This window comes from Chaetodon auriga, chromosome 15 (genome assembly GCF_051107435.1).
Source record: "Chaetodon auriga isolate fChaAug3 chromosome 15, fChaAug3.hap1, whole genome shotgun sequence".
Taxonomy (NCBI): domain Eukaryota; kingdom Metazoa; phylum Chordata; class Actinopteri; order Chaetodontiformes; family Chaetodontidae; genus Chaetodon; species Chaetodon auriga.
This window is the reverse complement of record NC_135088.1, coordinates 12,815,851-12,830,119: the sequence shown is the minus strand read 5'-3', so window position 1 is coordinate 12,830,119 and position 14,269 is coordinate 12,815,851. Positions and strand designations below refer to the sequence as shown.

The following is a 14,269-nucleotide window of genomic DNA, read 5'->3' as shown; positions in this document are numbered from 1 at the left end:
TTATCAAAGTCATTGTGCAACGGAAGGTCCGAAAACGCTTCGGCTGGGTGAGTGGAAAGGATTAATCAATCCAAACAAAGTCTTGTGGAAAACATAATGGACTTGTGCAGATAAGGATGTGTCATTGTCTGGATCAATAACAGGTATTGATAGACAGCAGGACGCAGACTGGAGAGGTGACTCCCCTTTTTCAGTTGTTGCGTAAACTGTTTACTGGTGTAACGTTCAGTGTTCACCGGCGATGAGGTGGAAATGTGCGCACTCGAACTCAGACTGTGTCCATCAAATGAGATGAGTAATGTTATTGATGTGACACATTATTATTTATTTGCATGATCAATGATGTGCCACCAGTGCAACAGCGAGTCTTAATTTAGTTCTTTTTTTTTTTCATTGTGCAATTGCGCCCCATTATGACCCTCTTTAGGTCTGCAAGTAAATTCACATTAAATATGTTTGAAAGTGATGATCGCCAGCAAACTGTCAACATCTGTTGTCCAGGTTGGAGTCTACCGGTTGCCCACTTGTAGACCACTGTGCTGAAACTGTATCCTAATCAATACGCAAATCAATCACTGAGTGAGCAACAGTGAACCTATTTAAATAAACACTGATATGGTAATTAGTGCTGTTAGTGTGATCAATATCTCAGATTAAAGGTAAAACGGCCCAGTTTGAAATTCAAATTTGCTTTTAATCTGCATCCGCGTTGATGGGGGCGTTTGATATATCGATCCCAGATTAACCAATCAGACAGTCTGAATATCCGCCATTAACCGAACAGATGATCTCACACGGTTGATGATGCCACAAGTTACGTACAAACTCATCACGAAACACACCTCACTCTAATCACCAGTGCGTTGTACTTCCTACACCTTATCAAAAACGTTTATTGATCTGATCAGCGACCCAACAGTTTGTAGGATACCACCGATTTTCAAGAGCTGCATGGTCCCAGCCGTCTGAGAGACAGTATACCTGTAATATATCCAACTTTTAATTTTGTATACTGTTAGTTTCCACGAGGAATGTAAATCACAGTTAAAATGAGGGTTTGACTGGCCTAAAGACTACAAAAAGAGCTGAAAAGTGCTACTGACTTTCCTGACAACTGCTCACAGGAAGAACATGGGCCCTCCACTATACCTATGTGCAATTTGCAGTTTCAAATTGAATCAACGCCACCTTGTGGCGCGAAAGAAACATGACATAGTGAACAACACAGTCGAAATAAGTCTTTATTGCACATTCATAACTGGAATCAGATATTTGGTAAAGCAGTGCTTTGCAAAAACCAGCAAAACAACATCAAACGCAGTGCAGCATGGCACAAAGAGGCAACACAAAAACAACTCACCGTATAAAATGCTTCTTTTAGTCCTAAGAAATAAAGAAATCCTGAACTTTACATGATTGTACACTTGTTTTTTCACTTGCTCGGTAATTGCTTGATATTTACATACACAACCTTGAACAAATGTAAAAGCAACAGTGATTTTGTCCCTGGATATTATTTTAAGTGCATTAATGACCAGTGTTGTGGCGGCACGCATGCAGCCCAGAGTCCCTTCATAAGTGCAGTGCAGCCATAAGACCGAGTGCCAGCGAGAGCAGCAGCGTCTTGATGGAGCCATGAGTTCCTGGTGCTGCAGCTGGGAAGACGGCGAGGTAACAGAGTGGAAAAGGAAGTCAGGCACAGGTGAAGTGAGTAAAAGACGAGACATTTAACAACCATGACATCTTTTTACATTTGGAGTTTTACTACAAAATCTATTAGAGTCAAAAACTAGCCTGTGTGTGTGTTGGCTGTATCTTTGAATTCACTTATTCAGTGGTGCAATCAGTGTTACAGAATTGCCCCAAATCTCTGGCCCACACCTATGCTGGCCCTGAAGGTGACAATTTAGAATTTTTCCACAAATCTGTAGGTTTTGTCAATTTATCTGCTGCACTATTTTGTACAAGCACCAGAGCTCTAAAGGCATGCCTGACCCGAATGATACATTTCTTTTCCTTAACCTAATGCTTACCAAGCAAAGATAAGCAACATTCAACAACACATTCCACATCATTACATAACACACAGCACAGACAGAGACAATCTAGTACCAGCTGTCCCACTGTTGACCTGTGTTAAACTGGACAAGAAAAAAGACTGGTATGCTTTGACTGTGACCAGGCTAAACTATTAAAGTCTGAAAGGACCAGTCCAGTGTTTATGGCCAGTGTTTTGTAATTGTAGAACATGCTCATGTAGAATAAGGCATTAATAAGTACTTTATAATGACTAAAAAGAAGAAACATTTCTGGAAGGGTTTCAAAAAAGCGAGATGTTAGACAAATCCTCTTCAATACCCACGTTTATACCGAATATGTAAACACACGTGCACACAATCACATGAGCCTTTCAACACACCTTTGATGGTGAAAGTGGTCTCCATGCCAGCATGGATGTGGTCAGTCACATGACAGTGGAGCAACCAAGTCCCCGGGTTCCCGGCCACCATTTCCACGGTCTGGAAAGTCCCGGGGAAGAGGTCAAAGACATCTGCACGGTGCACACGGTCCGTCTGCCACACAAGCACACCGAACACACCCACACACACAGCACATAGAGTAGAACGAAGGGGAACAAAGAAAAGGAAATAAACACCAAGTAAAGAAACTGAGTCAGAGAAACTTCCTGTGTGAGCACAAAGAGGTTTACGTGACCAAAGCCTATATTGGAATTACATGATTTTGAAACAGGTCAGTTCTACATGGACGTGGAAGGATGGAGGATTTTCCGTGCTGCAGTACCACTTTATGATAAGACTTGTATGTTACCTTGTAGGTAAAAGTCTCAGCATGGAAGTGAACGGTGTGCATGTCCACTTCGTTGCCCATTCCCAGTAGATACCAGTCAACCTTCTGGCCCTGCATCATGACCAGTCCGTGGAGGTTACCATACAGTTTACCATTGATGCCTTCAAAAGAAACATTCACACAGTGAGGTTACCACACACTCACACGTCGCACACATAATCAGACATGCAGGCACAAGTGGAACAGGAAAATCATCATTCTCATGACAACATAAATTAAGGATGTATGAACCAGAGAACAAAAGCAAACTGTGTAATAAATGATGACTATTCAGTCCAGGATTGGAGTTCATTTAGTTCAACTTTCATTTGCTGAAGTTGCTTTGGTTGCTGCTGACTTTTCAAAGCGCAACCAATATGCTGTGTGGAAGTGAAACCATGTAAGCAGAGGAGGTAGATAGTGATAGAAGAAAAAGTCTGTGTTTCACTTCCCAGAACTCTATAACACAACAAATTTCTTATCATCTGAAGGCAGCCTTACCATGCATCAAGTTACTCTCCTCAAAGTCTTCGTCCTGCACAAAGGTAGCAGGGTCGACGCCGAGGTACTTTCGGATGTTGTCGTCCAAGTACCAGGACTGGTTTTCATCGTGCACCATAAAGAGCAGAGCAAACTCCTTCTCCACATCACCCCTCTGTCTGTCGGGCCCCTCGCCGTGCTGCAGAGTGCCGGGCCTGCATATCACCAGAGGCCCCAGCAGACCACTGTACAGATCCTGGACATAAACAAACGAACAAGTTAACACGTTCTTTTTACAGCAACACTGTGAATCATGAGCTTTGATGTGACTGTACACAGGGAGTATGTACCCTAATGAAATCAACATTGGAGTAGTAGGCGTAAGAGATGCAGTTAGGATCTGAGACCCCTGGACCGGAGCTTTCAGGAACATCCCACGTCAACTCGATTATGTAGCCTGAAGGCAGGAGAACAGAAAACAAATATCAATGCCACTGCCTCTGAGAAAAGGCCTTTTGTTAGAAGACACCACGACGGCATGCTTTTTATTTTCTCTTTCAAATTTGATTCTCACCAGGTTTGACAGGAACGTGCGCGCCGCTGGCCTTGACTCCATGTGCGCTAATGGAGTATGGCCGGCTGGCTTTGTTCTTGAATGTGATCACGATCTGCTCTCCAACCTCGGCTTTGATGATTGGACCTACGGGGGAAAAGCAAACCAATGTCATCTTTGGTCTTTTCTGGGCAGAAAAAACAACAGAAAGAGCAGCTGATCTTACCAATGACTCCCAAGTGCTCTTGGCTGGGCTGCCGTTTCTTCTGAACTCTGAAGGTGTCATCAGTGTATTCTCTATACACCACCTTCTTATAGCGCGAGCCAATTCTGTTTTTCCCTTTCTCCACAAATATATTGCCTGGACTGGGAGACATGTACCAATTTGCTTCCATTAACAAACAGTAATAAGTTGCGCCACTAATCACAGGCTCTGGCTACAACACTGAAATACATCATCCTGCAATTATCTTGCTCACACACCTGTCTTCTGATGTGGTGTGGTGTTTCTCCAGCTCCCAGTCTCTCTCAGGTGAGTAGTCCCACTCGATTTCTTCAGCACTAATAAAATACTGCACAATCTTGGTTGGCTCTGTGTGTGTGTGCTTCCCTTTGTGTTGTGGGCAGAGGTTCACTCTGTACTGCTGCCTCATGCCAGCTGAGTAGTGGTCTGTTACTCTGCAGCTCACCTCATACACACCTGTGAGGAGAAAGAAAGGCATGTGTTAAGGATGTGTTTGTGGCTTTACCCCGGCAGCTGGCATCCGCAGCTGAAGCACACAGCAGTTGAAAAAAAGCCCTTGTGCTACAGCTCTCTGATAACACTTTAGTGATTTATTCGGGAGGGGTGTACCTCCAGTTTCTGAACCCACCACTGAGTCTTTGGACAAAAGCATCTGCTAAATGAATGCAACATAATGTCCTGTAATGATGCTTTGATTGGCAAATGCAAAGCTGTCATTGACTCCCATTTTGGCTACAAAAGAGGTCAGAGTTGCATTTTTCTTCTGTGTTGCTCTTTCAGTTTGCAGTGTGCTGCGGATGTCTGCATGTTGGGTTAGGCTGCATATCATCACACCATCGCTTTGTTCTATGCACAATGTATTTTGTATTTTAAATTGAACAATTTCCACTCAAAAATGTGCTTTCTTCGTTCTTTTTTCCCCTGGATGTTTGAGCTTCACTGTGCAGAGTTTGAAAAATATTTCCATATTCTTAGCTTCCCAAAGTAAAAAAAAAGTATGAACTAGTGAACTGTACTTTTTTTTGGAAAAACATATCGGACACAAATTCATATTCAAAGCAGATTTTTTTTTTCTATCTCTTAAAACATAACAGGAGGAGATTACTGAAAGATTACTTTAACATGCAATCTGGCTTTCCACTTTTCTGTTGTTAATCTATAGTCTTCTAACTTCTTCATTGTAGAAATAAGCCTGCAGAATCTTAATGACACATGTAAACGTGTCGGTTCTGACAGCACACGTCATTCAAATGTAAACTGGTAATTCTGCTACCCTGCTGATCTCTCCTGATGCCAGTGATTTAGAGACACACAGTACATTTTAAACTTAAAAACTGTATAGGTCGAGTGAGTTGAAAAAAACAAAACAAAACAAAACACAGGGGATAACCTAATAAAGTCATCTAGATTTGCAAATTGACGAGGGGTTGAGCTGGGGTGAAGCCCTAAAACATATCTCAGGATACTCAAGATAAATAGTAGAGATAGTCTTGACATTTCCTGTTTGCACTGTAGTTATTTATGTTTCCTTTGGTCAAATGTTGGCAGTAGTGGAAACGTCACAGGAACACACTTAGGCAAGGTTAAATAACCATATTTGTAGAGAATCTGGCCGTCAAACAAAACCTGAAGCAAGAATAAACTGAGAGAAAGGGATGTGGTTTTCGAGGTGCGGCACTGTGTGTTTGTGAGTGTGCGTGTGTGTGTGTGAGTGTGTGTGCAATTCGACTAACCAGGAGTGTTTGGCTGCATGGCGGCAGTAGCAGTGGTGTGAGGGAACAGGCTGATGGTGTCTCGTGTTGTGCTCTGCTTCTTGAAGGTGTTCGCCTCGAAATAAACACCATGGATGTCCACCTCAGTCCCTAGCCCAAAGGTGTACCACATAACTTTGTCCCCGGCGCACATCTCCAGTCCGGGAAGGTTCCCATACATACGTCCATTTACAGCTGAAATGAAGTGGAGGAATTAAACAAAGAAAGTAGGAAAGGACAAAGGAAATACCAGAAACGGCACTCAAGCAAATCATATCCAAATGACAGGTAGACAGTGAGGAGAAAACACCACACTCCTCACCAAACACACTGATTACCATGCATCTTGTTGCTCTCCTCGAAGTCCTCCTCAGAAAGAACTGAGTCAATGCTGCCAAACAATTTGATATTCTCATCCAAGTACCAGCTCATGTTTTCGTCCATGACAGAAAACAGAAGGAAGAACTCCTTATCGACACCCGTCTGTTAAAAAAATTAGGACAGTGAGAACAGTAGGGACACGCCGAGCTTGCAGATTGCACTAAACAGAGTAAAATGTAGATGTAGTTCTGAGAAAGATGTGACTCTGTAAAATGTCATTAAAACAGAATGCAATCATATGCAAATCAGCTGTTCATAAAAGTAAAACAACAACTTTACAGTGCTCCTGAGCCCATGTAGTAACATCCTTTATACAATCACGTGTTCACAAAGCTTCTGAAATGCATAATTTCCTGCATTTCTCTGTAAGACTGAGTGTGTATGAATGGATAACCAAGCAGCACCTGGGCTCCGTTCTTCCCCAGCGCTCCTTTCTTGCACACAAGCAGAGGTCCCACTAATCCAGAGTTGGTGTCCGTGGCAGGGTCGGTGCCAGAGTAGTACAGGTAGGGGATACAGGGAGAGTCAGATGAAGATGGACCTTCTCGCACCTGCCAGACGTAGGTGAACTTCTCCCCTGGACCAACGTGGGAGCCTGGCTTGTCCACACCTACAGCATTTCACACAGAGAGCTAAAACAACCACATCTGCTGTCACTTCAGTCATCCACAACAGTCGAAGGGATCATGATGTTCTTGTACCACTTTGTGGTGACTTTGTTTAACATGATGAACGCAGTCACATGACAAATCAAGATATCCTGAAAGTTGTACATGGGATCTTTGTGTCTTAATGCTCACGTGAAAATAAATGCAATCGCTACTACTGATATCGGCTATAGCTTCTGTTTATAAAATACAGTTTAATCAATCCTCTTCCCTTATTATCAGGCCAACCATTCGAAGATTTCACAGCCACTGAACTTTTTCTCAACTGTGCAACTGGCTGTTTCCTCACCATCCTCATAGCTGCTTCCCTGAAAACGTTTGTCATAGTGCAGGCCATGGGGCTGGACGCTGTAGTTTCTGTCAGCTCGATTCATGAATGTCACTCTGAGCGTATCTCCCTCCTCTGCCCTCAGGACCGGACCTGCACAAATGCAGAAGATTACAACCAGACAAATTGTGTTGAGAGAACTTAAGTACTCAACAAGCCGCCAGTAAATGAGAGACATAAGAGGAGGTATGAGGTATCAGGCCTTACCTAAGAGTCCTAAGTGTTGGGAAGCTGGTGTTGGTGGTTTTGTGGTGGTGAAGGTACTATCAGTGTACTCTTTGTAAATCACTTTCTGGTACTGACCTCCGATCCTTCCATCTTCTCTGCCAAAAAATATGTCTGATGCACTTTGAGAGGAAGGGGTAGGGAGTGGGGGAGGAAGGACATGAAACAAATGATGCTGTAAGTGAGGAAGGCAGAGAAGGACTTGAGCTGGAATAAGCATGTGGCCTGGATGAAGATGGGGTGTGTCGTTCCTTACTACAGTTACAGTGAACAGAGGAAATAGCTGGCCAGTCAGAGGGGTTTCACTCTGTTTGGTCAGGGAACAATAACAAAGACACAATAACAACCGAGTCACTGCATCACTCTCCACTCTGTTTACTCCAGACACCACAGAGCTGCCTCACCACAGGAATGATAGGCTCACATAAAACCAGCCTGGTCCAGAGGACATACACACAGACAGACAGACAGACGGACTAGTGTTTGGTAGCCTTGAAGGGATACTTCACCCGCCATGCTTGTCTCTCCAGAACTACTGAAGTATTTTCTAAATGCAAAACATGTCCATCTGATATTAGACCTTCTGCGTCATGATGCAGCTACCCGGCTGTAAAAGCTGCCTGGCTCAGATTATTTTGAGACATTTGATGAATATCTAATGGTTTATTGCAGCTGTAAAGATATTTGTTCCTGTTGAGTCATGTGACTAGCTATGAATTGACCCCAACCCTTGTCCTAATAAAAAATTAAGACACATTTTCAGTTTGTTAGAGGGCCTCAAATTCGAGGTGTTATTTACACTTGACGATAGGTTTATTGATTAGGTGGTTGATTAATGAGTGGTATGTCCCTCATAATTTGATAAGTGAAACAGGTGTCTGCCCACCTGTTGGCCTCAGTAAGAGACACATTGTTGATCAGATCCTTTCCTGAGGGAGCGTAGCTCCACAGGACTTTCTCTGCTGCCAGGTAGTAATCCCTCACAACACCTCCCATCGCTGTGGGTCCGGCCTCACCGCCACATGATTTCACTTCATAAAAGGCCTGCATCCCAGCTAGAACACATACAAAGACACAAACATCACACAGGCCGTAATTTGGATGTACAAATTAGTGCCTTTTATGAAACCTTAGTGGCTGAAAATCAACTTAGGTCTACATCTGCAGGGTCAGATAAAATACTCTATACAAGAATAAACATTGCAGAGTTCAGTGAACACCATCACTACTACTATGGAAAGCCTGGTGTGGTACACAATAAAGATATTTTTCAAGTGTAAACATTAATCATGACGTGCTGAGCAAGTATGGCTCGTTCTGTTCTATGTTCTTTAGACTTTGGACAGCTTTAAAGACAAGTGGTGGCAGGTTAGGAGTAGAAATACAAGCTCTGATAACATCATGCTTTGACACAATAACAGAGCTGTACGTCTCAAAAATGCATCCCCCCCCCACCAGAAACTCAACCACTAAAATCCCAGAGCAGAGAGATCAAAAGCAACACAGAGGTCAAAGGTCAGGTGCCCTACCCTGCAAATGGTCATTAACCTGGCAGGTCAGCAGCCACTTTCCTCTTGCTTGTGGGACCATTTCAGCTGTTGCAAACGTGGCTGGGAACAGGCTGAGGACGTCGGTGCGGTGGCCACGGTCCAGCAGTGTATTCCCATGGAAAAAGGCAGAATGAATGTCCACCTCGTTACCCATGCCAAACAAATGCCAGGCTACTGCACGGTGCTGGCATAACTCGATTCCGGGCAGGTTACCAAACATGTACCCATTAATGGCTGTCACCCAGAGAAAAACACGGAGGTTAGAGCACAGGACAAGGAGAACAAATGCAGCCGTTAAACCTTCTTTTATGCACTCTGCTTAAGGAATCAGTCATTGGAAGTGACTTACATAACATGGGAAATTAAAGAAAGTACTGGCAGCAGGGTGCAAAGGAGGTACCCTTCATTTTACAATACATAATATTCATCTTGTCAGCCAACTCAGTGTGTGCACATTTCTTTAATTATCAATGTGAGAAAAAACTGACTAATCGCTCACCGTGCATCAGGTTCGACTCCGCAAAGTCTGGGTCTTCTTCATCGACTCCAGCCGGATCAGAGCAGCTCTGAATGTTGTCCTCCAGGTACCAACTCAGGTTTTCGTCCACCACGGTGAACATCAGGAAAACGTCCTGGTCCACATCATTTCGGACGGACTCTACCGCAGAATCTGGCTTGTTCTGACCCTGGACCGGATTGTTAGTCTCCTTCAAGATTCCTGCGCTCACAGAAAAAGATGAGAGAAACACGCAGGGCGGAGGTGAAAATGTGATATATTTACACAGTGAAGCACACGCGAAGGAACATGTAACCTTTGTTTTCCCACCATCTCATAATCCATTGGATGCATGATGGGCCTGAAGTTGGAGTGAATCCCACCATGTTTGTTTTTCCAAGGCTTTCTTCTGCAGTTTTTCATTGTAGTCATTAAGGGCTTAAGGCCAGGGAGTGTTGGTGTAATTTATGTTTTTTAACATGGGTGTGGAGAAGCTGTTGGTGACTGCGACTATTATTAAGGGGCCTGCAAATAAATTTGATCTGACTTGATTTGGCATACAGAGAGAGGTTACCCAACAGACAGACACATCCTGAAAAACACTGTCTCTGATGTAAAATCAATGAGGTTCACCCTCACACCTTTCTTGCAGGTGAGCAGAGCCCCGATAAGTCCTGAGGCGATTTCCCTGGGGGCATCCAGGTGAGAGTGGTAGACCCAGGTCAGGCAGTTGGCATCGTCATCTGTGGGGGCAAATTCCGGTCTGACCTCCCAGCGGTAGGTGTAGCTGCCTCCTGGAGGAACACAGTCATCCTGCTTCATCTTGTTTGATGTGCCATCTGGATAGAGCGCCCCTGGTAGACAAATACAAGATGTTTGTGCTGCGATCACACGGTTTCCTCTTCAGGTTAGCCTGTATGCTTTCACTTTGTGTCAGTAGAAAGCAAAAATATGGTCTTACCAAGCACAACATTGACTCAACTGTGCAGTAGAATGAGGCAGACAATATTATGAATGAAATAAATAGTCACACTCTTCAGTGGGAATTTGTCAAATCAAGGTCAGCTCAATTTCCTCTATGGGTGTTATCTCTGTTAAGCTTTCAGCCTCCACGTGCATAGGTGTGTGTGTGTATATGTGTGTGTGATCTATAAACACATAAATGACTCCTGTCTTAGCGGCAGATATCATCGGTACCCTGACCTCTGTACCTGTTTGTACTTGTCACATGGGACATGGTTTAACACAGAATTAGCTGATTTGTTCAGCCTTTTGTCAGGCTGTCTTGACACCACTCCCTTTCCCCTTCCTCTCCCTCCTCCTCCTCTCTCCCCACGTCACTCTCCCTTCCTGCCCAAGGTGCTGTTTTTAAAAGCTAATCTGAACAGAAATACTCTCTGTAAATTTGTTGGTAAAACATGACATAAACTACATTTTAGTTTCAGTTTCAGTTCCCTTCAGGCTCTGGAAATTCCTGAGGCAGGATGCCTTTGTACAAGAGAACGGGGGATGGGGACTTGTTGCATAACAAAGGACTGTGAAGTCATGCTGTGTCACTTCTTGCACTATTAGACTGACCTAATTTGATTCCTGTAGTCCATATCATATTTGCCAGTCCCTTTTTCTTTTCAGAGGTAGCCTGGCACTGACACTCTCAGAGGAGCGTTACAAAAAGCCACAGCTTTTGAATGAAAAAATCAGATAGAAGAGATGATTATCTATTCGCTGAAACCTAGTATGTTGTTTTTGTAACATCTTAGTGCATAAACTGCTCTTCTTTTTGGATGGAAATCCATTTAGTTTATCATTTCGCACTCACCATTTTCTTACATTTTGCACCTTCATCTGAGGAATTATGACACTTACCATCATGCATGCTATCATTATTATATTTTCCATGAACAAGTGTCCCTTCTGTCTGACGGATATCTAATTAATTTTGCAGGTTTTGCGTGTTTCTGTGTGCACATATATAGATCGTGTAACATTATACCCTCTGTATTCTTCTCATAGAAAACTCCGTGGGGATGCATAGAGTAGTTCCTGGATGCAAAGTTCTTCAAGTGGACCACGATAACGTCATCAACCTCCGCACGCAGCACAGGCCCCAGGAAGCCCAACCAGGCAGGGCGCGCGGCCTGCTGGCTGTACGTAGCATCCGTATACTCTCGGTACATGGCCTTCTTATAAACACTGCCAATACGGTGGGGTCCTTTTTCCAGGAATATGGATGCATGCCTGAGATGGGAGTGGAGAGAAGACACAGAGAATGATAGATGATAGAGACAGAGCAGGGGTTACACAAAGGGTGGAGGAGGTGTCAGAGAGAGAAGAGACAGAGACAGCTACTTATCTTGTTTTGCTGAGAATTTCTTAAGGTCAAGGTTAGGTTTCTGTCACATCATGCCGTGCAAGATTGCACAATAACATGTGATTTTTATCTCTCTGTCATGAGATATGCATATGTTTGCAAAAAAAAAGCACAAATGAGTGTAAGGGGTGTTAAAGCACAAATACAAAAAAGCAAAAGAATAAAGATACTTGTGAGGTTGTCTATGAATACAAGTGGGAGAAGCACAGCATCCCCTGTATGACACCACCATGACAACAGTGCAACTGCCTAATTACTGTCAAGATACAGACTGTATGACTGTAAGCTATTGTGCAACTGTATGCAATTAATACAAACAAACAGAAGAAGCATTAGCGGCATAAAAAGTGTGAACATGGCAAAAAGTGTGACTCCACTGTGGTGCACTCTGTAATATTTCACAAAAGGCTCTGATTTATCTGTGAGATTATTTAACTTTAACTAGATGTGGTGACGCACAACAAATTGTACTCGTTGCAGCTCTCTAACAATTAGACTTATCATTATTGTGATTGCACGTTTCTGTGGGCTAATAAGCTGTTACTGGAGCTGCAGCAAACACAGTTTTGCTACTGTACTTTATATCCAGCTCACAGGCAACAGCTTTGTATGTGTACTAGATTCACAAATGGGTCGTACTGATAACCTTGCTGACAGTCCGATAAAGGCTGAGCACCTGATCAGAGCAATTTAGTGCTAATGTGCTACCTCATCCCTGCCCGTTGAACAGGAATTTGTGTATGAAACGTTGGTGCTGCACAAGCAGTTTTCCATTGGCTGACGTTACATTTTTATCATGGCAGCACCACATCTGAGAATCACCCAGTGGAATGAGCAGAGATGATCTCCCTCTGGATTTAAAAGTCAATAAAAAAGGACGAACAAACAGACGATATGATATGTGGCGAAGATCGTTATTTCTCAATGTCTTCTAAAATAGCTTGGTTTGAGTATATATATATATGTGTGAACCAGACCGCATCTGTGTGTGTGTCTGGCATTCGTCACAGTGTTGGCTAAGCTGACTCTCTAATACTTGAAAGTCCAGCATTACGCAAGGATGGAACCATTGTGTTATTCTTCAAAGTTATTTAGCTGTCGTACAAGAAGAGAGAAACTGAGGAACAAGCTTGGCCCAGCCCCCTTTTTTTGGAAAATATATCATAATCATATCCATCATATGTTTCCATATGATAGTGGCCTTTTATTTCAACTTAGGCTTTTGTTTAATAGCAAGTCCATAATTTTATACCCATCTTCCATATTACATTAGGACTGTGTAAACTAAGCAAACCTTGCCATCTCATCTTTACAAAGGTAGATTTTCTGACTGTTTGGCACTTTTACTTACAGGTTCATCAAGTGTCAACAGCTGAAACATCTCCATGAACGCAATGACAGCCAAATAAAAGCTGTCAGGCACCCCGTGAAGTAAGAGATCAGCCTTAATCTGCTATCTGAACAGAGACCAACGACTATAAGATTGACTGTATGGGATGTACAGCCCAGAGAGGCACAGTGCCAGTCAGGTTAACAGCATTATTTGTGGGCTCGACTTTGCATCTAAAACGGGAACAACTGGGAAGCATCCAGAAAATCCACACAAATTCCAAACTTGGATGTTTTCACCGCACACTTTTGCAGATTTCTGTTTACCCTTAAAGTGCCGCAACTTCACACCCATATGTGTTTCCTGTTTGATTTTTGACATATAGCAAAGAAAGCCTCTAATCTCATGAAAGAAGTCACTGTTAGTCACCCAACTGTCATCTTTCCTGTGAGCCTGCCAACAAAGCACACAACAATGCTTTCACAAGGTCTAGACACTGTCCCACCCTGACAAGATGACAGAGAACTTTTGACCTAAAGCTTTTATTGTAATATTTGTTCTTAGATTGGGGATCTTTAAAGTTTTCCCCACAATACTCACAATCACTTTAGATCCACAACTAATCTCAACACCCGGTGTGCGAACGTGATACGCTGTGAATGATCAAATAATAATTTAGCCGCCCTCCAAATCACTTGGTATCACAACTCACTCATCATTTTCGACGTTTTCCCCGTTGAGCAGGTTTTTTCCACCGGGCGCGTAATCCCACGAGTCCTCAACGATCCCCACGTAGTAAACTCTCTCCCTGCCGCGCTTCCCCGCCGCACCGGAGGAGAGAAGAAACAGCAAACAGCTCGCAAACAGCCCCACAGCCCGTGCCATGTCTGGACGATCGCCCCGTTAAACGCGGGGCGGAGAGTTGAGCGGGTTTCGGGTTCAAGAGCAGCGAGCGGAAAAGCTCTGATGTCTCTTCCATGCAAGCAGCGCGGTAACGGTGCGCGTCCGGGCTGCAGCACTTATGAAACTCAAAGGGAAAACAGTT

General features: G+C 43.5%; 1 protein-coding gene across 1 annotated transcript; it reads right to left on the bottom strand.

The window, feature by feature from the left end:
• Positions 1–1,228: 1,228 nt before the first annotated feature.
• On the bottom strand, positions 1,229–14,247 carry hephl1b (hephaestin-like 1b). The gene is made up of 19 exons (XM_076750441.1): positions 13,937–14,247; positions 11,517–11,761; positions 10,165–10,377; positions 9,527–9,745; positions 9,007–9,261; positions 8,364–8,532; positions 7,460–7,599; positions 7,214–7,345; positions 6,661–6,866; positions 6,214–6,358; positions 5,858–6,070; positions 4,364–4,580; positions 4,107–4,246; positions 3,902–4,027; positions 3,678–3,784; positions 3,349–3,583; positions 2,830–2,969; positions 2,420–2,573; positions 1,229–1,655 (listed from the first exon to the last, which is right to left on the bottom strand). Exons 1-19 carry the CDS (start codon positions 14,107–14,109, stop codon positions 1,573–1,575), a joined length of 3,312 nt encoding a protein of 1,103 aa, XP_076606556.1. The 5' UTR covers positions 14,110–14,247; the 3' UTR covers positions 1,229–1,572.
• Between the last annotated feature and the right edge of the window lie 22 nt (positions 14,248–14,269).

Coding starts and splice junctions, on each gene's coding strand:
- hephl1b (XM_076750441.1), bottom strand. CDS start 14,109: ATGGCACGGGCTGTGGGGCTGTTTGCGAGCTGTTTGCTGTTTCTTCTC. Junction 7,346..7,459: donor CCAACACTTAGGACTCTTAG/GTAAGGCCTGAT, acceptor GCATTTGTGCAG/GTCCGGTCCTGAGGGCAGAG. Junction 2,574..2,829: donor CTGAGACTTTTACCTACAAG/GTAACATACAAG, acceptor CTTGTGTGGCAG/ACGGACCGTGTGCACCGTGC.